The 27375-nt window shown below is 47.9% G+C and overlaps 1 protein-coding gene and 2 long non-coding RNA genes across 6 annotated transcripts in view; 2 read left to right on the forward strand and 1 right to left on the reverse strand.

Moving 5' to 3' along the window:
- The window catches only part of ZFYVE26 (zinc finger FYVE-type containing 26), a 76299-nt gene that overhangs the window by 12231 nt on the left and 36693 nt on the right, over nucleotides 1-27375 (reverse strand). For all 3 annotated transcript variants that reach the window (XM_017349400.3, XM_002719561.5, XM_070065134.1), the window contains 14 exons: nucleotides 25407-25603; nucleotides 23604-23708; nucleotides 21149-21271; nucleotides 20422-20598; nucleotides 16545-16791; nucleotides 15732-15830; nucleotides 13086-13249; nucleotides 11980-12116; nucleotides 9079-9110; nucleotides 8088-8224; nucleotides 6314-6534; nucleotides 3836-3983; nucleotides 3371-3580; nucleotides 2675-2893 (listed from right to left, as the gene is read on the reverse strand). In XM_017349400.3, the coding sequence (XP_017204889.2) occupies nucleotides 2675-2893; nucleotides 3371-3580; nucleotides 3836-3983; nucleotides 6314-6534; nucleotides 8088-8224; nucleotides 9079-9110; nucleotides 11980-12116; nucleotides 13086-13249; nucleotides 15732-15830; nucleotides 16545-16791; nucleotides 20422-20598; nucleotides 21149-21271; nucleotides 23604-23708; nucleotides 25407-25603 (2216 nt within the window). The remainder of the gene's footprint in view (nucleotides 1-2674; nucleotides 2894-3370; nucleotides 3581-3835; nucleotides 3984-6313; nucleotides 6535-8087; nucleotides 8225-9078; nucleotides 9111-11979; nucleotides 12117-13085; nucleotides 13250-15731; nucleotides 15831-16544; nucleotides 16792-20421; nucleotides 20599-21148; nucleotides 21272-23603; nucleotides 23709-25406; nucleotides 25604-27375) is intronic.
- Nucleotides 1462-6224, forward strand: LOC138847198 (uncharacterized). Of its 2 annotated transcripts, none has more exons than XR_011384873.1 (4): nucleotides 1462-1599; nucleotides 5537-5646; nucleotides 5837-5895; nucleotides 6089-6224. It is a non-coding gene; the product is annotated as an uncharacterized lncRNA (long non-coding RNA). The 2 variants fall into 2 exon arrangements; XR_011384874.1 differs by lacking the exon at nucleotides 1462-1599 and adding an exon at nucleotides 2533-2640.
- Nucleotides 6554-8048, forward strand: LOC138847201 (uncharacterized). The gene is made up of 2 exons (XR_011384878.1): nucleotides 6554-6677; nucleotides 7858-8048. It is a non-coding gene; the product is annotated as an uncharacterized lncRNA (long non-coding RNA).

Consider the following 27375-nt stretch of genomic DNA (forward strand, 5'->3'; position numbering starts at 1 on the left):
TTTGCATGCCCCTTGCCCTGCCCCCAGTGCTGTATGCCTTCCTATTGCCCAGAATAGTCCCTGGCTATTTAAGAAATATTTGTGAGCCAAATGGATAATGATGAACACTCCAGACCAGCCCCTCAGGAAACTGTGCACACATTAGCCTTTCTGCTTCTGAGGCCCACTTGTGGTTCAGAGACCCTGAGTCATAATTCCTAATCCATAGTCACAGCAAAGAAAGAGAAATCAGCTTGGCATTTAGGCTTTTAAGGACAGGAGGAACTACTGGAGACTACAGGGTGACTCGACTCAACGGCAGTACACCATGCCGGCCGAGCAGCACGGGGCTTGCGGAGCTGTTTAGAAGTGGGCAGGTCTGGGCTTTGTCAACATCCACAGCGGGTGAGGGTCATGTCTCTTCCCTGATGTTGGCTACTCCTCCCTGAGAAGCTCAGATCTAAGCTGAGCATTGCAGGCCACACTTTAAGGAACAGGGGCATCAACTAAGCAGGAAAGGCACAAGTCCTCAGACAGTAGCACCTTAAGAACTTCCATTTCATCCACGCATCAAGCTGCTCGGTCATTCATAACTGGGGCCAGGCCAGGGGCCTCGACACACACGTGGATCACATGAGGGCCTTCCCTGGTCCAGCTGGGAAGACTCAATCATGAACGAATAGCTACAGTCCTTACACAGTGGGCCAAATACAGTAACAGATACAAAGGCAGTGCACAGGAAGACATGATTACTGCTATCCCATTGTTCTGTGAATGTTCAACAGAGACTGAATTAAAGGATCTGAGAAGGGGTCAAACAGGAGTTTTCCAAGAAAACCAGGAGATGTAGAGAAATCTGGATAGGCAAGAGAGCCCATGAAGACATGCGGAGATAAGATACTGCATGGCACAATCAGAAAAGTGAAGTAATTGGATGAGCCTGGAATTTAGGATTTGCAGTGAAGATAAAGTGGAGAAACAAGGGACAGCACTGTAGTGAGTTTAGGAATATGGACTTTGTGCTGTGGCCATGGGGATCCACTGCAGGTCTCTGAGGGAGGGGAAGAACATGAGTGTATTTACGTGTTAGAAAGTGTGGGCCAAGAGGCAATACACAGAGGGAAAAGGCTGGCTCCAGAGCACCTTCCACGCCCTTGGCAAGCAGGTGCAGTTTTTACGATGTTTTTATTCCTGTGTCTACCTGTTTGAGAATAAAGGTAAGATACTTCAGTTCAAGGGTAGCTGTGATTACAGGAGATAAAAGGAAGGCTTCATTCCTAGCTCTGGCCAAAGCAAAGCAGGGGAAATGCTGTTGTCAGCTTCTACCAAGATAAGCAAGTAAGCAGCTTAGCACTGCACGGCAGGTGCCAGAGAGAAAGGACTGGGCGATTTCCCTTCTCAATTTGTGTTTGAGGGGGTATCTTTACTTCTAAACTCATTCAGAAACTGAGGAAGAGGATGTATGTTCGTAATTAAACTCCAAACAACACGGCTTCCCTAGTGTTCCTGAGAGCTGGCTAGCACTAAGAGAAGGCAGCTGGGCATTCATTGACTTGGAGGGGGACGGTTACCACGAATCTGAGAGCTGTTGATTTCACTTGGAGCAGTCCTACAAGACAGGTGGGTATCACAGAAAGTTCTTGGAAAATACAACTAAAAGATGTTCATTTTGGTGTAAAAATATAATTGAAAATCAATGCACACCTGTTTTATAATATGCATTTCCATGAACTTTTTGAAGAGCCCACATTTGCACAGATTTCAAATGTTTTTGTATGTCCAAATAATCTTCTCATTCCATTTTCCACAAGTATTTCTGAAGTCCCTTTGTAAGGTCAGTCTGTAAACTTTGGATGGCTGCTGTTTTGATTCAGGGCATCTGAATGATACGAGTTTACCTGGAGTTCCTTGCTGTTTTCTATGAGATCTTATATGCATGAGCCAATTTCTCAGAAAGTTATGGGACCTTCAAGTAAAAATGGAAGACCAGGGTCACTGCGAAACAGAGTCCTGACTGCTCAGCAGTGGCTCTCAAGAACGTTAGTGGTGTCTGCCTCCCGTGGGATGGCAGAGGATGTGAGAGGAAAAAAATAGTGCATGTTTTCCTTTCGTCATATCTATGGGGCTCCAATGTGAGATCTGTGCCTTGGGTACTTTCCAGCCCTGAGGTAATGACTCTGGACGCCATCCCTGGCCAAGTGAAATACAGTGTGGTCACACAAGGTTATGCTACACACCTGAGTCTACAGAAGGCACAGATGCCACACCGGATTGCAGAGAACACACTCTCGACGACTACTGACATCAACGGTCGAAGACTGAATTCTGGAGCATTTCAGAGATCAGATTTCTAGATGAGGGATGTTCAACCGAGGAGGTCTATGCAAACATTTCCAAAACCCACAACACTCCTGGTCCCAAGCAGTTCAGATCAGGGCGACTCAATCTGTACTCTGTTCTGCTCTGTATTATGAGAGAAAGGATGACGTTTCCCCTTGCCAGCCAGGGAGGGGATCTGGGATCAAGGTCAAGACTTCACACTCATTGGATAACAGTTGTGTGGGCAGTTTTCCACTGTGACCCGACTCTGCCAGAGCTGTTCTCACGGCCTCACACTGGGTTAGGGTTGAGGGGGTTCCCAGCCCCCGGAGCGCAGAACAGGTGAGTGCGCCGGGTGCAGGGGGGAGGGGCCCACCTTGTTGAGCAGGTGCAACAGGGCTTCTCGCAGGCAGCTGTGCCTCATGTAGAAGCTGATGATGGCCAGGTGGGTGCTGTAGTTGTGCAGGTAGAAGAGGCATTCTTGGTAGTAGGTGTTGTTCATGAGCTTCCCCTCAGGAATCACCTCCAGGGAGAGGCTCTGGGTCCGAAGGGTGGCCTCCAGCTCCCTCAAGGTGGCAAAGTAGTCGTCGTCTTGCTGAGGGGACGGCAGAGAGCAAAAGGGAACTTAGCTTTCAGCAGCCACTTCCAGAGAAATCTAACGGTGTGCACAGGCGCTCACAGCCCTGTGCTGAGGACGGGAAAACAGGCAGAGCTACAGAATCCTGCATGCTATAACCCAGTGTAGCTCTAATCTCATTCAAAATCCCAACACAGAAAATTCATCAAAATCCTAGTATTGATTAGTCTGGGTATGGGACTGTGCGTATGTGATTTTCATCTTTCTAAAATATTTTTTGTCACTTTTTTGGTTTTCAATTTGACTTCATTACTTATCTAACCACATACAGCTACTTCTCTAGCTGTATATAATGAGAAAAGACAAAACGGAAGCCTGGCAGCTGTGAGCCAGGACCAGCACTGTGTGCTGGGTGTAAACTGATCCTCTCCCCAGGTCATTACTGTTCCTGGGTCTCTCTCCCAGAGCCGGGCATCCTGCCGGCTCTGCTCTTACCAGGGCTATGAGTGGCCTCACTGTGGACTCCAGGTACTCAACCACATCCTGTACCAGCCTTGAGCCATGACTCAGCTGATTGAGGTCAAAAGGGGGCTTCAGACAGCGACTGAACTTCTCCCGTGCAGCGGCGAGGTTCCCGGCTTTGAGGCATGCCATGCCCCAGGCATGCCACGCTCCCGTGGAATCAAGCCCCGTTTTTGTGGAGACCTGGAGGAAGAATGACTCGCTTTAGCAAAATGCATTTACATCCAGGCCTGGGAGTCCCAAGGTATAGCCTATCCCCTTGCTGCCAATCACCTTCCTGTCTTCCCTCAAGGCTCCCCCCGACCCGGCCCGGCACACTGGTTATGCCCCAGATACCTCCCCATGGTCAGGCCTGTGAGACATGGCAATATCTGTTTGCAAGGCTAACCAAGGGCAACTTCCTGCAGAGGGCAGAAGCAACTTTTGTCTTTGCCTCACCTCAACGCCCAGTTGGTAGTACTCAGCCTCCAAAAGCTGGTTCCTTAGCCTGGTTACCGCAGCCGGCTGCAAGATCTGCTCCAGAGATGGCACGTAGCGATAGGCAGCAGCAACTAAGATACTGAGCACGTCAACCTTGCTGATGTAGCTACAGGGGGCGAAAGGGCAACAAGCCGTCACTGGGTTGCTGCTTGAAGGTTTCCCATTTCATTTCCCATGTGAAGTGTGACCGGGAGAACTGACAGGTGCATGGCACACACTGCGGGTGAAGGCTCTGAAGTCATGACTCCTGACTCCCAGCTCCGTCACTCAGCAGCTATGACCTAGGGCAAGGTAGTGTCTGTCTCCCCGTACTCATCTTTAAAAAATGAATATAACAACAGGGAATATCAAGGATAAAATAAAATAACCCAAGTGAAAGTGCTCTGGAGAGTGGCTGGAATGTTTTTGGCATTCGTTAATGGTTAGATTACTGTTTGGTGTAGGGGTGCCCTGAGCAGGGCTTCTATTTGAAGGCCTCTAAGGTCAGTACTGGGAACTCACATGTTACCCATTTGCTTTCTGGTCCTTTGGGACCCTGCTTGCTTGAGAGAGCACAGATTCGGTACTGATTGCCTCTATTTCTGGTTGGTACAGAGGTCCTGGGGGGTGCTGTGGGGCAGGGATGTCCTGGGCCTTTGCTCAGATTCTAGTCTCTTGAACTTGACCTCCTATCCCTGGGCTAAGCACTGGTCTTCGTTACAACCCACTAGGACTGCCTTCTGTGATCACACTCCTGACACCTGATGACTGTAAAAACTCACCAAAACAGAGCACCCAGAGGGCTGGGTAATTCTGCCTGGTGTTTTCTGAAACAAGCCTTCAACCGTTGTTTCCTGATGTTGTCTGATAATTGCAGCAAAAGCCCCTGTGGATCCCGACTTGTCCACTGATATCCCTGGAAAGGGGTCATGTGCCTTAGTGGTTATTTATTTATTTGAAAGGTAGAGTGACAGAAAGAGGAAAGGAGGGGGTGTGAGTTTACGTAAATGCCAGGATGGAGAGAAAGAATGTGTAATGTGGAACCGCTGCTGTCAGCTGTCAAAAAACCAGGACAACTGTCGTGGGTGAGAATCCTACTGAAGTGCTAACAGCCCTCATTTCTGCCATCTGCGGCCTGCAGCCAGTATTTCCTCTCTGTGTATTAGAATTTGAAGGAAAGTACTGGACTTGATGTTAAACTGTGTTCTCCCCAATCTGAGCACCCTTTTCTTTTAATAAATAGATTTTTAGCTGATTTACATGGTTGACATTTGGAGTATGCTTGGATATATTTTTACTTTTGCCTTAAATCTTTTCTCATGTTTCCTTTGCTTTCTATCTCTTACTAGATTGTCAAGTTTTTATTTTTCTCCCCTCCTTGCACTTCTTTCTAGTAGATTTTTGGTTCTTCTCATGGTTATTTAGAAAACCTGACTTAACATATACCTATTTCTTCATTTATCACAAAAGACACAAAAGAGCAGCATTGGCTCCTTTTCATTGCCTTCCACTTCCCATGCCATGTCCTGCTTTCCTGACTTCTTGCTTTTGTTAGTAAAAAAAATCACTAATAATTTGGGCATGCACAGTACGTCCCAGACTCAGTTCTCAGCTCTTTGTCTGGATGATCTCATTTCATCTTTACCACGGCCCATTATTTTTAATCTCCATTTTACACAGGAGGAAACTGAGACCCGGAGGGGTTAACAGACTTCTCCAAGATTTCAGAATTAGGACTCAGGGTTCTCCGCACTCCAGGCTGCCTAGTGAGTTTGTAAGCAACTCCCAAGGTAGGCATTTACACTTCAAAGACAATTACACTCCCTGCTCCTAAATCTGGTTAGTACTGAGAGATGGGGACACATAACATGAGTCACGAATCTGGGTGGATTAGCAGGGAACTGGGAGTTTTCATTGCTAAGTTAATGAATGGTGTTGCGTAGGAACCTGCAGGAGGCCTAAATCATGCCTTTCTCACAGGTGCTTCCACTTTATGACCCAGATTCCTACCTGGACCAGGGGACAGACCATTCCCAAAGGTGCTTTTATAGATTTATTATCCAGAATTCCCTGGGGTCAAGGCCACGCTGGAGTAGAGTTCCTACAAAATTAATTACTGGGCATTTTGGGAGGATACATTTTCTTTAAAAGCCAGAAAGTTCTACAGACACTAGAGGCACTTCCCTAAATTGATTCTAATTTCAAACTAACCAAGGTCTGTCTTTCCGACAGGGTACAGCTACAGGGAGTCTGCCCCAAGGACAGACCCTGGGAAAGAGGACACGGGCCGTCAAGACAGGGTGTGGAGGATCCCTTTTGTGATCCGGTCACAGCGTGCCACCAACATCAAACTGTCACGCACAACTTTTGTAGCACGCTATGTCAGGCGGGGGAGCTGAACAATCAGAGCGGGGTCAGGAAGAGCACTGGACAGAAATCACAACCACAGAAATGCACCTGTCACACAGGGCCAAGTCCTGGCTCCGGCCGGCCTTGACGAACATCATCTTGGCGCTGAAGAGCAGCTGCTTCATGATGTCTGTGAGCAGCCCTGCGTCCACTTCTGGGTTGCTGAGGCCCTTGGACAGTCTGCAGCAGTGCTCAATCAGCTGGTGACCGCACGCGATGCTGTCCCGGTGCAGGTTCAGGATGGCAATGCACAGGGAGGCGCTGGGGGCCTGGCCGTGGTAGAAGGAGGGAAAACCACACACTGACTTCAGGGACCAAAGCATTCTGGGTGAACGCAGCTGGGCAGTAGGAATTATCCTTCCTGTTTCAAGAGACTGGAAAGAGACTGGAGGAAGGAGCCACAAATTCCACGGTGAGCAGAAGTGGAATTAAACAAGCGTCAGGGGCACTGCCAAAGCTCTGGCTGCTAGGTTTGTCATGTAACTGGGAGGAACGTTGCCATGACCAAATGCTCCTAATATTTTGAGAATGTCCACAGGTCTCCTCCTTTTTATGGTCTACTGCTCCCCTAGACAAGTTCCCCTTATTGCTAGTGTGGATTGTAACAGGCCCCTTGCTCATCTGACCACCTGGAGGACTCTTGCTTCAGGCTCCAGACACATTGCTACTGAATCACTCTTCCAAAAGCATGCTGGGAAACCCTTTTGCAGGTCCTGGACACTTACCAAGCCAATGTTCCCTACTGCAAAATTCAAGGCCCAACAGACCAGCAGGCTTCCTCAATCCTGCTTTCTACTATTCCTCCATCTTAAACAAGGCCTCATTCCTCAATCATGCCTGGTTTTTTTTTTTTTTTTTTGGAGAGAGACAGAGAGGGAGAGAGCTAGTCTCATCTGCTAGTTCATCCCTCAAATGTCCGCAATGGCTAGTGCTGGGGATGGACTAGAGCCAGAGCCAGGAAACCCCAATCCAGGTCTCCTACATGGGTGGCAGCACTGCCTCTCAAGGTCTGCACTGGGAGGAAGCGGGAGTCAGGGCTGCAGCTGGGACTCAAGCTCAGGCATTCTGATATGGGATGTGAGTATCTTCACTGGGTCTTTTTTTTTTTTTTTTTTTTTTTTTTTTTTTAGTAATTATTTATTTACTTGAAAGGTCAAAGTAAAGAGAGGCAGAGGCAGAGAGAGAGAGAAGTCTCTCATCTGCTGGTTCACTCCCCAAATGGCCACAATGGCTTGGGCTGTGCCAGTCTGAAGCCAGGAGCCAGGAGCTTCTTCTGGGTCTCCCATGCAGCTGCAGAAGCCCAAGCACTTGGGCCATCTCCCACTGCATTCCCAGGCCTTAGCAGAGAGCTGAATCAGAAGTAGAGCAGCTAGGACTTGAACTGGCCCCATATGGGATGCTGGCGCTATAGGTGATAGCTTAACTCACTATGCCACACTGCAGCCCCTTATCTGGGTCTTAACTGCTAAGTTAAACACCTGCTTCCTGTCCTGCAATTTTGCACACTGTTTTTGCTCAGACATTTTAGCTTTGTACTTTCTGTTCTTCCCCTCTCTTCACACTCCTCACAAACCCTAAACCTCTCCTTCTAGGTGTCTGCTACTCTTCCAAGCCTTCAGTGCTGCCTGGTCCATGAAGCCTTTCCTGATCTCCACTTAGGCCTTTCCCTACATGCTCCTGTTCTTGGCCTTCCCTGGCCCACTCTCAGTTCCCACGTTATGGCGCTATAAGCAGGTGGAGGCCAGGCTGTCCCCACCGCCCCCACCTCTGTCTCTCCTGTTACACAGCATGAAGAGATGGCAATGACTGTTAATGCAATTACCTGCTCATAGTAAAATTCACTCCGCACCAGCTCGTTTTCCTCTTCACTCAGATTCAGAATCCACTCCACCTCAGCTGCCTTGGGGACCCTCACCACAGCCGAGTATGGTGGGCTTTCACTCGTGGAGCTGTCTGGTGCTGAGAAGACAACAGAACTGCCATTCACACATCAGTCACTGACGGGCAGCTCAACCTGGTCTCGAGCAGTGGGTTGGTGTGAGTTGCAGACAGATGCTTCCCTGCTACCGGAGGGCCCCTTTCTCTGTCCTTGGTCCCTCTTATTTCCTTTAGGAGGCTCCACTAAGTGCTGCAAATCCTCAGGCATACAGCTGGGATGAGTGCTAGTGTTTGTCACACAACCCCGTTGCTTTACCTGAGACCCCTGAAAAGTGCAGGCTTCCCAAATGGATGGCAGGGCCATTGAACACGCCTAGAAACTAACCTGCAGCAGAAGGATACAGGCCAAACTGTTACCCGTGATGCCCTAAGGGAAGCGATGTAGGATGGTGGGGAAGAGGAACGGAGGGGATACAAAGAGGAACAGTCTACTAAAAGCTAAGGACCAAACTCTTTGGTTGCTGGTCTTCTCGATGCTGGAAGCAAACGGGTCCATGTGATAGCTTAATAGGATGACTGTGAGAGGAAACAGGCTGATAGAAAGGCTGAGAATTTTTTGGCAAGCAAGGTAGATAGAGGTGAAACGCAGTGTGTCCGCTGTAGTTGATACACTGAAGGCAGAGCTGACCTGAACGTATAACCAGGGGTGTGGAGCCTTTTGTCTGCCTAGGGCCATTTGGACATTTACAACATCATTTGTAAGCCATACACAATCATCAGCTTCAAAATGAGCCTGCTGTATGGACCTTTATTGAATTTTGAGTTCCATCTGCAGTTGCTTTGGAGGGCCAGACCAAATAATTTTGCAGGCCTTATATGGCCCACGGGCAGGACCTTTCCCATAAAGAGTCAGAGAGAATGAGATTCAGCCTCACCTTCGGATTGGCCTGGATTCTCTTCTGGTGCGCTGGAAATAGAAAGAAAAATGAATGCTTCGATCACGTCTCCTTTTTTTGTTTCGGGCTTAGCATGCAGCGTCGACATCCACTCTGTTATCTGAGTCAAGTATCAGGGGTCATTTGTGATTCTTTTCTCTCACCACGTCCTGCCCCTTCCCTCTCCTAATGTCCCATGTTGCTTCATCCCTGCCTCAGGGAGAGCCACCATCATTACTGCTAGAGGAGGCACTAGCTTCCCAACTTGTCTCCTGTCAACAGCTCTACTCTGCAGCTGCACCAAACTTTAAAAAAATGCCAATCAGGCCATGTTCTGCTCTTGCTTAAAATCCCTTGGTAGCTCCTCAGGGTAACGATATCCCACATTCACACAGTTCAGCAGACAAAGCCTTTTATAACTTAGCCCCATTATCTCTTAAGCCTATCTCCTGTCACCCATGATCTGTACTCAAACTCTAAACCCCTGACCTACTCTCCATGGGCTGTGGTCAACTTCAGCTGACACCACCATGCACTAAGCCCCAGTGCCACAAGCCAGAGCCCAGGCCTCTTACCTGCATCAGGCGCCTGCTGGTTAACCCCAGCTCCTGACACCAGAGCAAGCCCCAAGCCTTTGTGCCACTGCCCCGATCCTCCTGGCTTAGTCACCAGCAGCTGGGTCCAGGGTATGCTGGACAGACCCTTGGTCTATTCATAGTCCCTCAGACAGCCCACATCTTTCCTGTCCCTATCTTTGCAGTTGTTCCTCCCACCTCTGGCCATGCTTGTTTTTGTCCTCTTTTCCTATCAACTCCTCATCTTCTAAAGCCAGTCCTCCAAGAGGAGTTTTCCCTTTAGGAAACTCCTGATCACTGGACCACAACATGTATGCCTCTACCACTGTACCTTTTCAACGGCCTTGTGGTCTGTTTGTGGGCTGTCTTCCTGTTATGATGGGGGTACTTTGAGGATAAAGTGGTCATCGTTGAATGATTGTCGCTGAAAGAATCCCCATCAATACGAACTGCACATTTCAAATCTCAGCAATCCCTGTCCCCAGCCCCGGGGAGGGAGGCAGTGGAGTGCCAGGTGATAGAAACTGTAGAGTTGGCTCAATATGTCTTCCTTTCTATGAGATCAGTAATTATCATAATGAATGTTGACCAAAAAGGTTCAGATTAAAACAAATCTGGGGAGGGGGGTGTTTGGCACAGTGGTGAAGACACTATTTGTGAGGTCCACATCTCATATGAAAGTGCCAGGGTTTGAATCCCAACTCCATGTCTAATCCAGCTTCCTGCTAATGTGCATCCCAGGAGGCAGCAGGGTCCAATAAACGAAAAGGGGGAAATGTGGTGGCCACTGGCAAGCGAGTGTCAGTTACTCAGGAATGGCTTTGGTTTTTTTTTTTGTTTTTTTTTTTTGTTTGTTTTGTTTTTGTTTTTTTGTTTTTTTGTTTTTGACAGGCAGAGTGGATAGTGAGAGAGAGAGACAGAGAGAAAGGTCTTCCTTTTCCGTTGGTTCACCCTCCAATGGCCGCTGCGGCCGGCGCACTGCGGCTGGCGCATAGCGCTGATCCGATGGCAGGAGCCAGGTGCTTCTCCTGGTCTCCCATGGGGTGCAGGGCCCTAGCACTTGGGCCATCCTCCACTGCACTCCCTGGCCACAGCAGAGAGCTGGCCTGGAAGAGGGGCAACCGGGACAGAATCCGGCGCCCCGACCGGGACTAGAACCAGGTGTGCCGGCGCTGCAAGGTGGAGGATTAACCTAGTGAGCTGTGGCGCCAGCCAGGAATGGCTTTGAAACCCACCTGGCAATGGAGCCTGCCTGGCAACAGGCTGTGATTGGTTGGGGCATGGACCGCCCCTTGACCAGATTGGCTGGTCTTGACTATATAAGATGTGGTTCCAACTGTAATAAACGAGTCTGCGGGCTGCTCGCCTCAAGCCTGCTTTCACCCGACTCCAGGGGTCTGTGTGGTGACTCCGCGCCTCTTGCCCCCACCACGCTGCTCCTCTCAGAAATGAATCCACTGCAACGTTGTTGAGAAATCAAGGGCAACACTGGGTCCCTGCCATCCATGCGAGAGACCTGGATTGAGTTCCAGGCTCCTGGCTTTGGCCTGGCCCAACCCTGGCTCTTGTGGGCATTTGGGAAGTGAACCAGCAGATGGAAGATCTCTAATCTCTGTCTTTTTGCCTTTCAAATAAAATAAAAATTAATTTTAAAAAATGAACATGCATCTATTCAAGTCTGTTAATTAAACATGGAGAATCAGCAATTCTGTGTTTGGATGGTTGCTTTGGCTCATGTTCCCAAATGCTCCAGGAATCCTGGATTTACACTCTTTAGGAAAAACTGTACAACACTAAGCCAGCAAAAATGGTCTTGTTCTGTTTGCCAGAGAAATGAGCAGTTTCTGAAGTGTGCCCCTAGGTGAACCCTTTGCAGAGAAATATAAGGGCTCTTTTAATTGTGGCTAATAAGCCAGGACAACTATCTAGCTTAGAGCTGATGCAAGTGTTGTACAAACACTCAGTAGGGGTGAACTGGTCCCCTGGGTCCAGATGAGAACAAATAAAGAGAGAGAGGCTGGAAACAGGTGAGCAGGCAAACTCAGATCTATGACCCCTGCTGTGGGAAGGGCTGAAGAACCACGTGTCTTGGTTTCAGAGGGAACATCATATAAGAACTTTGAATAACCACTTCCTCTTGCCCCTACTTCCTCTCTTGGTGGTTTCTCTGCCCAAGGCTGGTCTACAAACAGTTCACTGTGGAGCTGATGGTGATTCAGTGTGAATATTGGATTACACAACTTGGGGAGTGTTTCACATTTGAAATGGAGTGTAAGGGCAGGCAGCAGGGGTCAACAACAGTGACACCCTGCTGCAGGACACTCACTCTTTGTGGAAGTAGCTGTAGCACTGGTCACACACGCGGGCGGGGTTCTCTCTGCAACCTTCCACCACCATCTTCTTAGTGGAGCAGGAGCTGCACACGAGCCGGCCACAGCGGCGGCAGTGGTGCCGCCTGTTAAACTGAGGAAGGCCATGGGGAAGAGAAGGGACAGAAGGTGAGACTGCAGGCCGGTGAGGACACCACCATCAATCCATGTGGTATAGCCACTGTGGCTTATTCAGAACACCAACTGCGTGGGCTTTATTGAAAAGGAACACCTGGTCCTTAGCCTTAAGACACTGACATCTTTAAGATATTTCTTGGGCGATGGCAAAAGTGCCGAGTCATAGACATTTTTGCAGTGACTCCTGACAAGCTCCATCATGTAGGGAGGCAGTAAAAGAAAAGCAGTAGGGAAGAGGAGACTTTCTCAGCCAGGGAAGATCACACTTCTACATCGTATTGCCGCTGCTGATGAGCACGTGTCCTTCTGCAAAACACTTTTGTACGTACTTCCGCATTTTGTCATGAGACAGTGATAGAAACCTTGCACCTCTTTTACAGAAGAGGAGGAAACAGGTCAGAGGAGTTACATCACCACTGTTTTTATCAGCACTAAGCTCATATGCCAGGTAGGCACTGTGGTAACATTTATGACTGATAATAACTCATGAGACAAACAATATGCATTTCATTCCTAGTTTACCTATGAGCATATGAGAGGGAACAGCTGATAGTCACTTTATTGTTAGGAGGCAGAGCCAGGATTAGAACCCAGGTCCTCTACCTCCTGAGCCAGCGCCCACAACCACTGCCAGCTCATTTCCCTTACTGTGAAGACACAGGAGGTAGAAACAAAACCCTCCGATGCCTCCTGCCTCTTCCCTCATTATCTCATGAGAATGGCAATGACTTTAGAATTTAAGGCTATCCGAGGGGTATCTATTACCTGTCTGAACCCACAGAAAGTGTTCTGTTCAGGTCAAAGATCAGCCTAAGTCTTGGGTAGGGCAGTTCTGGAAACATTACTACACTTTTCGAGACAGGCGGTGACAATAAACTCAGGCTCCTGGCTGAGGGCAGGGGCGCTAGGGACAGGGGCTGCTTACCATGGTGAAGTGCTCCCTGTGGCAGACCATGCAGGTGCTCTCAGTGTCATCTGGTACCCACTGGTGCCTGGCAGGGGGCACTGCTGGGGGCACAAATTCCAGTGCAGGCTGACTCTGTGGAAGGCTCCTCTCCCTCGGACTCGGGGAACGCACAATGGAGACAGCTGGGAACCAGAGGCCAGAACCAAAGGTGATCAGTATTCCAAGTCATAAATGAAGAGGGAGTGATGGCATTTCACCACTTTATCATGCCCTACTGAAGCACTGGATCTAGGTAATGATCATCATTGGCTGTTTAAATTACAAAAGCGATAACTGGAAGGCAACTCATGCCTCCTGGTGGGAGTGGACGCCACCTCTCAAATACACTCAACACAAATCAGGTTTCTAGATCTGATCAGCAGCATACTGGAAGTTCACAGGACAGAGACCCAGATGGCCACCAGGCGGCAACAGTGAGTGGGACGCTCTGTGGAGCAAATGACCTGGCTTCCTCTACAAATAAAAATCAGGTGTGTGTGTGGGGGGGGGATAAAAGACACCAGAAGAGATTTAAGATATATCTCAGCCAAATGCCATGTGCAGATATTATTTAGATCTCGATTTTGAAAAAAAATTGTAAAAAATCTTAATAAAACAGCTGGGGAACCTGAATACTGACTGGTTTTTAGTTATGATGATAGTGTTACAATTTTAAGGAAGTTCTTAACTTACAGAAATTTATAGTAAAATAGTTATAAATGAAATAATATCTGGGATTTGCTTCAAACTAATCCAGTAGAATAGGCATGTAGACGAAACAAGAACAGTCATCATGAGATGACAATTATTGTAGTTAGGTAATAACCATGTGAGGTGTTACTATATTCTCTTGTAAACTGTAAATTTTCCATAATGATTAGAATAATTAAAAGGTTACACACACCCACAGCTGTCCAGGCTGCCTGACGCAGAAGCATGAAGCTACTCATAAACCTGCAGGTTTAAGCCTTCCTCTCAGGTCTGTGGATTACCATGAGTCATGACTAATTACCAACGTATGACCAGGGAATGCCATGGTCTTTGCTTTAAGGTATCTAGGGAACTTTCTTGTTATCTAGCAGAGCAGTGTTGGCTGTCACAGAAAAAGAGAACTGAAAATGCAATTATTTTTAGCGACACCCAGAAGGGGACCTAGAATCCTGCTCCCTTGACCATTTGGCAAAACAAACACTTGTTGAGCTTCTCCTGAAGGAAGGCCACCATGCAGGGGGCTGGAGAAGGGTGTGTGTCTATGAACGGGGTGGTGGTGCTGTAAAGGGTGACCAAGGCCTGGCTGAGGCCTTCAAGGAGTGTGTACCTTGTGTGAGTAAGAGCATTAAAATGAGAGCTAAATACAATAGGTTATCATTAGTAGACTGCATAAGTCACTTTAAAAAAAAATTAAAGAATTTATTTTTTATTGAAAGGCGAGAGAGAGAGAGAGAGAGAGAGAGAGAATGAATGAACGAATATCAGAGACCATGTACTGGGTCACACCCCAAATGCCCACAACAGCTGGGGCTGGACCAAGATGAAGCCAGGAGCCAGGAATTCAATCTGGGGCCCCTACAAGGTGGCAGAAATCCTACCAGTTGAGCCATTATTGCTGCTTCGCAGGGCGCATACCAGCAGGAAGCTGAAATCAGAAGTGGAGCTGGGCCTTGAACTCAAGCACTTCGATTTGGGATGCAGGCATCCCAAGTGGTATAAGTAACTGCTGTGCCAAACACTCACCCCATGAGTCACTTCTAAATGTCTTCCTCTTTTGTAGAATAAAGAAAAACAAGGATACTTCAAAATATTTGTGGAGAGTTGAATTAAAAGACAAGTTTATTTCAATGCAAAAAATTTATAAATTCATTCATATGTGAGGTCTTCAAAAAGTTCACAAACAATGTGAACTGTGAAAAAACTATGTGTGGATTTCAAAAACTTTTTGGCACCAAAGATAAACTTATCTTTTAATTCAATTTTTCCATGAACATTTTGAAGTATCCTTGTAGAATCTGCTAGGGTGAGTTGTTTTTAAGATTAATATCTGGGAGCCAGTGCTGTGGCATAGTGTGTTAAGCCATGGCCTGCAGCGCTGCTGGCATCTCAAATGAATGATGGTTCTAGTCCCAGCTGCTCCACTTCTGATCCAGCTCCCTACTAAGGCACCTGGGAAAGCAGCAGAGGATGGCTACAGTCCTTGGGCCCTGCATCCACATAGGAGACCCATAGGAAGCTCCTGGCTCTTGACTTTGGACTGGCATAGCCTGGTCATTGAGGCCATTTGAAGAGTGAACTAGTGAATGGAAGATCTCTCTCTTTCTGTCTCTCCTCTCTCTCTCTCTTTCAAATAAATAAGTCTTAGGAAATTATAATCTATGTGAGTAATGTATGTGTGTATACATATTTCCTCTATAAGCAATAGTTCAAGATTTGTTAATTCAGTGTTTGTAGAGATTTTATAGATGCATTACTGCAAATAATGACAGTTGACTGTTGAATCTCCTGGGATATACAAAGCTGAGATAAATCAAGAAACACAACTGATAAGAATGTTGTAAATGGAAAAGAAAAAAGAAGCAAAATAATTAGAAAGTGAACTGAAAAATGCTGTTTCTCAAATCCAGTTCTTACCAGGAGCAGTAGCAGGAGAGAACTCTGCTGACGATGATCTAGACAGAGTTTCAGGGTCTGAAGCCTGATGGACAATTTCCTGGAGGTGAATCACAGAATCTGTAGGGAGGGAAGATGCTGACAAAACATCATCCTACCATGGGTGCCCTTATTCACTGCACTAAGCATTTGGCTCAAAGCTGTATAGGCTTGGCTGATTTTTAGTGGGCAATTCAACTACACATAAGAGCACAGTAGAAGCACTTCCAGGCTAAGAACATGCATGTTTTGTAAATTCTTAAAAAAAAAAAAAAAAAAAGAAACACCATGTTTAGGTGCATGAAATAATGAAGCAGTGTTAGGATTTTATCTAAAAAGGTCAAGGGACTTGGAAGACATTTAAATGACGCCCCGGAGGGTAGGGAGTAAGAAGAAGGGTATCTGGGCTCATCAGCTCATTCTGATTTACTTCCCTCCATTCTGAAACAGGCTGGGTCAGCTCATGTACAAGCGATGTCTGATGGGGTCCTGGGAATGTGGTGAGCTCTCAGCAGGAAATGACACTTCATCACGGCCAGAGCCCATTCCCAGAATGTACTGTTTCCCAAACCTTCACGTTATCATGCATGCAGTGGGCATCCAACAGCCCTTAATTCTGGTTGGCCTCCTTTCACTACCAAGAGTTCCCCTCTATTACAAAGAGCTGTCTCCCCTGAGGCATATTCCTTTCATTCCCAACCAAGCCAAGAAAACAAGAGAGGAAGAAATTAAAACTAAGAACGGTGTTTCTTCTTCCACGTAGAATCCCCATCCAGGAAGCTGGCAGGTAGGTACCTGATCGTTTCTCCCTCAGAGAGTATGGGAAGTCCAGGGCCTTCCCTGCGTATGTGGAAAGCAGCGAGTCGACCTCATCCATGGTGAAGCCGATGTCCTGGTCGGTCAGCAGCTGGTGCAGGGTCTGCACCGCCTCGGTGGCCCAATCCACTTTCATGTTCATAAGCAGCTGCTCTAGCATGAGCAGGGGGTTAGAGGACAAGTGGGAATAGCTGGCCTGGTGCTGCTCAGGCAGGGTCAGCAGAACCTATGTGTGAGGTAGATGCATAAAGAGAACAGTACATTGACATGGTAGTTAACATACTGGGGTGCCCACATCCTGTACTGCAGTGCCTGGGTTTCGGTCTCAAATCCGACAGTGGCTGATTCCAGTTTCCTACTAATGCGCACCATGGGAGGCAGCTGGTGACGGCTCAAGTAGTTGTGTCCCTGCCACCCACATGGGGAACCTGGACTGATTCTCCAGCTCCTGGTTTTGGCCTGGCCCAGCCCTGGCTGCCTGTGGGCAATCTGGGGAGTGACCCAACAGATGGGAGATTTCTCTGTTTCTTTCAGTTTCTCTGCCTTTCAAACAGATAAAGTAAGTAAATGAAAAAAAAAATTTCTAAGCTTTCTTTTTATTTGACAGGTAGAGTTATAGACAGTGAGAGAGAGAGAGAGAGAGAGAGAGAGAGAGAGAAAGGTCCTCCCTCTGTTGGTTCACCCCCCAGATGGCCACTACGGCCAGAACTATGCTGATCTGAAGCCAGGAGCCAGGTGCTTCTTCCTAGTCTCCCATGCGGGTGCAGGAGCCCTAACACTTGGGCCATCCTCCACTGCCCTCCCGGGCCACAGCAGAGAGCTGGACTGGAAGAGGAGCAACCAGGACTAGAACCCCGCGCCCATATGACATGCCGGCACTGTAGGCGGAGGATTAGCCAAGTGAGCCACAGCACTAGCCCCAGAAAATTTTTTAAAAAAGAAAGTAATACATAAATTTCAGAGGAAATCTGAGTTCACAAGCTTTTCCTATGAAGTGTCAGAGAGTAAATATTTTAGACTTTATGACCCATAAGGTCTCTATTGCAAGTATTCAACTTTGCCTGTGTAGCATGAAAGCAATCATGCAAATATGTAAGAGAACGGATGTGCCTGTGTGCCCATTAAAACTTGACTTATGGAAACAGGCTGAGGACAAGATTTGGTTCACAGGCAGTAGTCTGCTTCCCCCTGGTCCAGAGCCTCCAGGTGTGCTTGAGTTCTGCTTGACCTTGCCTCTACTTTTTTTTTTTTAAACATTTATTTATTTTATTTGAAAAGCAGAGTTATAGAGATAGGGAAAGACAGAGAGAGGTCTTCCATCCACTGGTTCACTCCCCATATGGCTGCAACGACCAGAGCTGGGCCACAAAGTGTCAGCAGCTTCATCAGGGTCAAGTCCTTGGGTGCTGGGGCCCAAGGACTTGGCCATCCTTTGCTGCCTTCCCAGGTGCATTAACAGGGAGCTGGATTGGAAGTAGGCAGCAGGGACTTGGCAGCGCCTACCTGCCAGCATTGCAGATGGCAGCTTAATCTGCTGTGCTACCGAGCCAACTCCCTGCCTGAATCTTTTTTTTTTTTTTTCTTTTTTTCTGTACAGGCAGAATGGACACTGAGAGAGAGAGAGAGAGAGAAAGGTCTTCCTTTTTCCATTGGTTCACCTCTCAATGGCCACTGCGGCTGGCGCGCTGCGGCCGGCGCACCACGCTGATCCGAAGCCAGGAGCCAGGTACTTATCCTGGTCTCCCATGCGGGTGCAGGGCCCAAGCACTTGGACCATCCTCCATTGCACTCCCGGGCCATAGCAGAGAGCTGGACAGGAAGAGGAGCGACCGGGACAGAATCCAGCGCCCCGACGAGGACTAGAACCCGGGGTGCCAGTGCCGCAGAGGATTAGCCTAGTGAACTGCGGCGCTGGCCTCCCTGCCTGAATCTTAATGCACCATTCTATTTTTGAAACTTTACTTAGAATGAGCAATACCAGGTGTGCCAAACCTGGCACCTCCTCTGTCCCACAGATAAATGATAAATCTAAACTCTCTTTATGGGACTGGTGCTATGGTGTAGAAGGTTAAGCCTCCATCTGCAGTGCCAGCATCTCATATGGACACTGATTTAAATCTTGGCCACTTCACTTCCAATCCAGCTCCCTGCTAATGTGCCTGGGAAAGCAGTGGAAGATGGCCCAAGTCCTTGGGCCCCTGTACCTATGTGGGAGACCCACAAGAAGCCCCTGGCTCCTGGCTTTGGCCTGGCACAGCCCTGGCCATTGTGGCCATTTGGACCTCTCTCTCTCTTTCTCTTTCTGTATTTCTGCCTTTCAAATAAATAAGTAAATCTTAAAAAAAAAATTCTCTTTAGAGTTCATAGTGAATATGTTTACTAGCTCAGCTCATTGCCAGTTTTTTTTTTTTTTGACAGGCAGAGTGGACAGTGAGAGAGAGAGACAGACAGAAAGGTCTTCCTTTGCCGTTGGTTCACCCTCCAATGGCCACCGCGGCCGGCGCGCTGCGGCCGGCGCACCGCGCTGATCTGATGGCAGGAGCCAGGAGCCAGGTGCTTTTCCTGGTCTCCCATGGGGTGCAGGGCCCAAGCACCTGGGCCATCCTCCACTGCACTCCCTGGCCACAGCAGAGAGCTGGCCTGGAAGAGGGGCAACCAGGACAGAATCCGGCGCCCCAACCGGGACTAGAACCCGGTGTGCCGGCGCCGCTAGGCGGAGGATTAGCCTAGTGAGCCGCGGCGCCGGCCATTGCCAGTTTTTAAGGATTCTCTCACTTAGGTACAGTGCATCAAATGGAAAAAAAGGGTGTATCTTATTTAGGAATATTTTATGTGTTTTAACTCTTAGCAAAGATACCTGTGGTTTTACTCATTGCATTATCAGGACTCAATTCTATTTGTGGGGCAGTATATATGATGGCCAGTCAGAATAATGAGAAGAATGCCAGAGAGCCCAGTTTCTCCCTAATCTTCCTTCCCTGGACTTCTTTCTCTAACCCTTAATTTCTTCTGTTAGTGTCTCCAAGGTAACACATTGAAGGAAGGACCAACCTTATCTAATGACCTAGAAAGAGTTCCTTTCCATTAGCACAGACCAGTTTATCAAGCAGTAGTTTTAACTCCCCACATCAGAATCCCTTTGGAAGATACTCAGTTCCTATTCTGAGACCAGTTTTGACTGAGCTGGGAGGGGGTCAACTATTGGCATTTTTAATTAATTAATTAAAGATTTATTCATTTATTATTTGAAAGGCAGAGTTACAGAGAGGCAGAGGCAGAGACAGAGAGAGATCTTCCATCTGCTGGTTCACTCCCTAGATGGCCACAATGGCTGGAGCTGGGCCGATCTGAAGCCAGGAGCCAGGAGCTTCCTCTGGGTCTCCCATGCAGGTGCAGGGGCCCAAGGACTTGGGCCATCTTCTACTGCTTTCCCAGCCATAGCAGAGAGCTGGATCGGAAGTAGAGCAGCCGGGACTTGAACCGGCGCCTATATGGGATGCTGGCATTGAACGCTGGGGCTTTACCAGCTATGCCACAGTGACACCCTGAACTACTGCCATTTTTAAAACTCTAGGCATATCCGGTCAACTGAGAAGCACTGATCTAGCAGACACCCCAGGAAGCCAAAGACTACTTCAGAGGATCAGGAACAACTGAGTCTGGAGGCAGGCAGTAAGAGAATGACACATTTCTAGAGACCCAGCTGGCACGTGGTGACCTGCTAGGGTGAAGATTCTGTATGGCACAGGCTGAGGAGGGCAGGGGTAGGCAGAAGAGCTCTGAATGCTGTAAAGTGAGAGCGGGGCCACCAGTCCCCCCGGGGCATGCTTTCCCACTGCCCTTTTTCCCTCCTTACCTTGGAGCCTATGTACAGCGCCTGGATTTCACGGTGTCGCGTGGCAGTCAGTTGTCCATAGAAGTGGGTGGTGAGGTAGTTGGCCAAGAAGTGGGAAGTGGCCAAGCTAGGGTGCTGGTCGAGGGACTGCTCTGTGACTTCAAGGCACATGGTGGGGTCAGGGATTCTCTGCAGGAGCTGTTGGAGGAGAAGGGTAGGAGAGGAAGGCGAGGCCTCTATAAGAATTTTTAGGCCAGCTTTCCTTAACTTTGGAAAGAAACATGTACTACTTAACGATATTTTGATCTACAATGAATCACATTTATGACAGTTGTCCCGTAAGATTGCACAGTCCAGTGACAGTGTTGCTGTTTTTAGTTTGTGTAAGTATACTCTGATGTTCAATAACAAATCACAAGTGACACCTATCTCAGAACATGTCCCTTTCAGTAGGCAATATGCGAGTGTATTTAGGTTTTCTCACTTTGGACTAACTCTTTCTCCATACTCATTTCACCACCCCTGCGGCTTCACAAATGAGCCGTGGGTTTGACAGGACCATCTGGCACCTCGGGCAGGGCTTGGTGCCTTCTGCTCAGGTTCACTATAACTGGCTCCTAATGGACACAAAGGGGCTGGTAGGAGATTGTGAACACTTTGCGTGGGATTCAGCACGAAAAAACTCCTCTGATTTGCCTCATCCTCTTGTCCCTCACCAAAAGAAAAATGGGAAGAGTTAGAGGCTTACTTGTAGAGCCTTTTCATGATCTCTTCGTTCTAGAAGGTGGAGAAGGTGCTTCTGATGGAGGCTGATTAAATGTTCTCTCGGAATGGGGTACAGGCGGCCCCACTCCTCACACAGTTCATAGTCCTGGAAGGAAACACACTCATCTTCAGTCTTTTTAATTTCCTGGCCTTGTCACTCATCGGCTTTGGCCTGGTTTTTCTCAGCAGTCCAGAGTCTGCTAAGCCCCGGGGATGTTTGGGAAGTGCTGACGGGACTTCATTCTGGGATTAAAGTGAGATCATACACTCAAAGGGGTACGGTGGCAACGCAAGGCATGACAACGATGGAAGCAGGCTTACTGTCACTACCACTTTCCTCTTGGGTCTACCATAACAAAGACAAGTAGAAGACGTGGAGACTGACGCTGCAGTCAGCTGCGGGAGGTACTAAGGAAGTGGGAAAGACCCAGGAGTGAGGCTGGCGTTTTGGCACAGTGGGTTAAACTGCTGACTATAACCCATAGGAGTGCTGGTTCCAGCCTGGCCTATTCTGCTTCTAATCCAGTTCCCTGCCTATGAGCCCAGGAAAGCAGCACAAGATGGTCCAAGTGCTTGGGTCTCTGCCACCCACAGGGAGATCAGGATGGAATTCCAAGTTCCTGGTTTTGGCCTGGTTCAGCAGCTATTTGGGGAGTGAACCAGTGGACAGAAGATCTCTCTGTTTCTCCCTCTTTGCAACTCTACCTTTCAAATAATCCTTTTTTTTAAGATTTATTTATTTATTTATTTGAAAGGTAGAATTAGAGAGGCAGACGCAGAGCGAGAGAAGTCTTCCATCTGCTGCCTCACTCCTCAAACGGCTGCAACAGCTGGAGCCTGGCTGATCTGAAGCCAGGAGCCAGGAGTTTCTTGTAGGTCTCTCATGTGGGTGCAGGGGTCCAAGCACTTGGGCCATCTTCCATTGCTTTCCCAGGACATAGAAGAGAGCTGGATTGGAAGTGGAGCAGCCAAGATTTGAACTGGTGCCCATATGGGCTGCTGGCACTACAGGTGGTGGCTTTACCTACTATGCCACAGTGCCAGTCCTCAGATAATCTTTAAACAAAAAACGAACAAAAAACAGCATCTGCTCAGCTGATTGTAGCCACATACATGTGAAGACCTAGACTTAAAAATTAAAAAACATTTTTTTAATTAAAAATTTTTGGCACATGCTGGGGGCTGGACTCTACCCATGCCCTCTATTTGCAATCCTCCATCCTTAATCTGTGAATTAATTTGTGGATTACATTTCAGAGAATGGAGTTCCAAGGGCTTTGTCTAAATATCCATGGTGGTAGTGTGTGGGATGCCCTCCCTACCACTCTGCCAGGGCTGCCTTAATGTTTCTCAGCTCTATTAGGTGCCTGGCTTGGGCTCCCACAATCTAGGCTTTTCCGATCCACTTGATATATGAGGATATATCAAAAAACTCATGGAAAAGTGGAATTAAAAGAAAAGTTTGGAAAAAACTTTTGAAATCTCATGATACGTATTTTCCACGAACCCTTTAAAGACCCCTGCTATGCTGCAATCACCTACAGACGTGTCTCACATCACTCCTCTCCCCAAAATGTGAGCTAGTCCTGGGCAAAGACCAGATTAATTATCCCTGTTTCACTATCAGCAGAGAGACTGGAAAATAGCTAGCACTCAATGAATGTTTCCTGAATGAGCAAATATTTGAATGAACATCTGTATTTTGAACTATGGTGAATCAGCTACTTAAAAGATAGGTAAAATTCTATTTAGCATTTAAATGGCCAAAACACCCATGAAACGGTATTTAAATTCATTAGTAATCATGGAAATTTAAATGAAAGCAACAATAAGACACCATCCTATTGGTAAAAAAAGGAAAAGATGGACAATAAAAAAGCTGTCACAGATATGGAACAGGAACTGTGAAAGGCAGGGTAAGAGGGGACTGAAAAAATCCATGGAAAAATGAAATGCATGCATGTTTTTCATAATACACATTTTCCATGATTGGAAGACTCCTCTTATGCATGGATATCAGAATTCTTTTTTTTTAAGCAGAACTAAATCTTTTAGTTCCATTTTGTCTATGAACTTTGCGAAGTATCTCTGTACCTGGGACAACCTTTTTGAAGAGCAACTGGGTAACATCTTAGTAAAGCTGAGGCTGCTCACGCCTGGTGACACAGCAATTCCACTGTAGGTCTACATACCACACCTAACGTATCCAGTGTAGATAATCTTAGACACACATGCAAGGGTGACAGCACAAAAGCGTCGGCCGTATTATTGTCTAGACTTACCTGTATGTTGGTGAATTTCACAATTAAAGAAAACAGAATGTAGTACAGTTATTAAAAAATATAGGCATTGCTCCGTGGAAAGGGGTCTACACAACCAGCTAAGGAACTGCAGCGCTGGGAATGAGGATGAAGCGAAATGCCACCGAGGAAGAGTACCTGCGCTTCCAGGATCGTGTTCATGACAGCGGACGGGTCCTCCACACAGCAGCTCCTCAAGGCCTGCCAGTCACACCATGCTGGGGGAGTCTGCAAACCCAGAATCTGGGAAGAGACAGGGAAATCCAGCAAACCACACTGCAGCTTCTCCCTCCAGCAGCAACTCAGCAGTGGCCAGGGCCAGCCTGTCCCAATTTGCCAGGAGAGAGGGAGAAGAGACCAGGTGGGACAAAGATCATTTAGAGAGGAGAATAAGCCTGCCTGGGAAGTATGAGAGGACTTCAAAAAGTTCATGGAAGACGAATTAAAAGACAAGTTTATTTACTGCAAAACATTTTTTTGAAGTCCATGTATTTTTTTTTTCCCATAACATGCATTTCCCACAAACTTTCTGAAGATCTCTTGTATAATTAGAAAGCGAAGGTAAGGCAGACAGCCAGGGTGGAGGCCTTTCACTGACGAGGATAGTTCATAGAGGCTTCCAGAATTTGTTTTTTTTTAAAAGATTTATTTATTTGGGCCGGCGCCGTGGCTCACTAGGCTAATCCTCCGCCTTGCGGCGCTGGCACACCGGGTTCTAGTCCCGGTCTGGGCGCTGGATTGTGTCCCGGTTGCCCCTCTTCCAGGCCAGCTCTTTCTGTGGCCAGGGAGTACAGTGGAGGATGGCCCAGGTGCTTGGGCCCTGCACCCCATGGGAGACCAGGATAAGCACCTGGCTCCTGCCATCGGATCAGCGCGGTGCACCGGCCGCAGCGGCCATTGGAGGGTGAACCAACGGCAAAGGAAGACCTTTCTCTCTGTCTCTCTCTCACTGTCCACTCTGCCTGTCAAAAAAGAAAAAAAAAAAAAGATTTATTTATTTTAAAGGCAGAGTTAGAGAGAGAGAAGGAGACACACACACACACACACAGAGAGAAAGAGAGAGAGAGAGAGAGAGAGAGAGAGAGAGAGAGAGAGAGAGAGATATCTTCCACCTGCTGGTTCACTCCCCAAAGGGCTGCAATAGCTGGAGTTGGGTCAGGCTGAAGCCAGGAGCCTGGAACTCCATTCAGATCTCCCACATGGGTGGCGGGTGCCCAAGCACTTGGGCCATCTTCTGCTGCTTTTCCAGGTGCATTAGCAGGGAGCTGGATTGGAAGGGGAGCAGCTGAGGCTAGAAATGGTGCCCATATGGGATGCCGGCCTTGCAGGCAGTGGCTTAACCTGCTGCGAAACAATGCCGGCCTCTTCCATGCCTTCTAAGGTCACATGCACCATGCTCCTCCAGCTCAGAATTCTACCTCAGATATCCTCTTTGCTTGTGGGCTCACATTCCATAGAGCTCTGCATGAAACTGCTGAGAAGGAATGAGAAGAAAACCTTTCCCACTTGCCATTTTCACTGTCGCTAGTGGGGCTCTGACACATGGGAAAATCAGCGCATCTTTCCCCCATGTTATATAGCTGTGCCTTTTAAATCTGTGAAACACATCCCGTGAGAATCTTGCCCTTTCAGGCATCCTTTCAAAATGGCTCTGCAAATTTAATAGAGTCTTTAGAAAAGACACAATACACATAAAACGCACACAAACACACATGTGAAAAAGCCGTTGTGCAAGGCACAGCACCACTCCAGTGTGAATTTTGCTACTTTTACCCCTGCTTAATGCACACATGTTTAAAATCCTAAGAAACCGATAGGAGGCCTCCTTGCTGTCCATCTCAGAACATAAGCAGAGCAAAATCCAGGTTCAGGCTTCTGTTTCTTTAAATCCTCCTTTGTATGAAGAGGCTGTTTCCTTCCTCTCCATGCCATGGCCCTTACCTTCTGATACACGCGCAGCTCCGCCAGCTTCCTCTGCAGCTCACACTTCAGTCCCTCTTCAACAGCTGTGTCTGAGATGCAGTAGGCCAGGATCTCCAGGCAGAAGTCCAGAGGCCACCTGTCCACAAACAGGAGGGCCAGCCGACTTCTCAGAGCTGCGTCCTTCACAGCAAACAGATAATGCCAACCTTCTTTTTCTGTAAGACAAAAAAAAAAAAAAAAAAAAAAAAAGACAGCCAGAGGCACAAACTTGGTACCAGGATAGCTCAAGGACTCAGGTTAACTTCTTAGAAGGGCTTTGTGGCACAGTGGGTTAACCTGCTGCCTGAGATGCCAGCATCGGAGTCCCGGCTGCTCTGCTTCTGATGCAGCTCCCTGCTAACGCACCTGGGAAAGCAGCAGAAGGCGGCCCAAGTGACTGAGCTCCTGCCACCCACATGGGGGACCCAGATAAGAGTTCCTGGCTCCTGGCTTCAGCCTGGCCCAGTCCTGGCTGTTGTGGACATTTGGAGAGTGAATCGGCAGACAGAAGATCTCTCTCTCTCTCTCTATATATATATATATATATATGCCTTTTAAATAAATAATTTTTTTAAAGAGCAGGGCTTTGTTCAATTTCATAAAATGGAAGCTTGGAGGATCCTTAAGATCCATGTGACCTTATCTTGTTTTTGCACCTGGGACCCTTACACGACAAGAGGAAATGCTCTACCCTGTGTTTCCCTTTTGTGTAAACATGAGTCTAGGGACTTTCAGAAGGGAGAGAAGGCAGGAAGGAGGAAGGAGAGGAGAAAGAAAAGGAAAGGAGGAAAGAGAGGGAAGGAAGAGATGAAGCTCTCTACCTTCTGGCCTGCTGCAAGTACAGCACTGACTCACCTTGGTGGTACTTCAGCTTTCTCGCAGTCTCTAGTCTGTGCCAGGTAAGAAAGTTATTTCAGGTAAACTAGTCCCACCCCCTGGACATCCTACTGTTATGATTTAGCAGAGCCCCCACAACCCACTTCACAAATCTGATCTTGGAGCTGACTGCACGGAGTGAATCCCATATGCCAGCCAGTGGACTTCTTCACCTTCTCCAGGAGGGATTTGCTTCTTTCCAAGGGGCAGCCAGGCCCCTACCCCAAAGGCAGTCCCTACAGTGCACTTGACACTTGCTGTCCTAGCAGAGTGCTGCAGCTCATTGACTTTCCTCTCTAGTTAGACATCAAGATCTCCTGGGGAGCTTTTAAATCAGGGTTGTGCAGCAGGCTCACAGTCCATTTTTAGAAGTCTTCTATCACTCTTTGCTTTACGTAGCAACTGTGGCTGCTTTCATGTACAATGGCAGAGTGGGGGCACTGCAATGGAGTTTGTGTGGCTGACTAAGTCCTGTACAGAAAAAGGATGTAGGGCCCTGTTTTATTTTATTTTATTTATTTTGACAGGCAGAGTGGACAGTGAGAGAGAGAGAGAGACAGAGAGAAAGGTCTTCCTTTTGCCGTTGGTGCACCCTCCAATGGCCGCCGCAGCTGGTGCGCTGTGGCTGGCGCACCGCGCTGATCTGATGGCAGGAGCCAGGTACTTATCCTGGTCTCCCATGCGGGTGCAGGGCCCAAGCACTTGGGCCATCCTCCACTGCCTTCCTGGGCCACAGCAGAGAGCTGGCCTGGAAGAGGGGCAACCGGGACAGAATCTGGCGCCCCGACTGGGACTAGAACCTGGTGTGCCGGTGCCGCAGGCGGAGGATTAGCCTAGTGAGCCACGGTGCCGGCCCTAGGGCCTTGTTTTAAACACTTGTCTGAACCCCATTCTGACCCTTTGGGCCTAGAGTTCAGATTATTTGTAGTTAATAAAAATTTCACAGTGATTCTGACATGTAGCATTAAGAATAGGAACACACTTCAACCAGCTCATGGAAAAATGGAATTGGTAACTTTGTTTTGATGCACGAAAATTTTGGAAATCGTGTAATATTTTCATAATGCATATT

The sequence above is a fragment of the Oryctolagus cuniculus genome, chromosome 20, assembly GCF_964237555.1.
Source record: "Oryctolagus cuniculus chromosome 20, mOryCun1.1, whole genome shotgun sequence".
NCBI lineage: Eukaryota > Metazoa > Chordata > Mammalia > Lagomorpha > Leporidae > Oryctolagus > Oryctolagus cuniculus.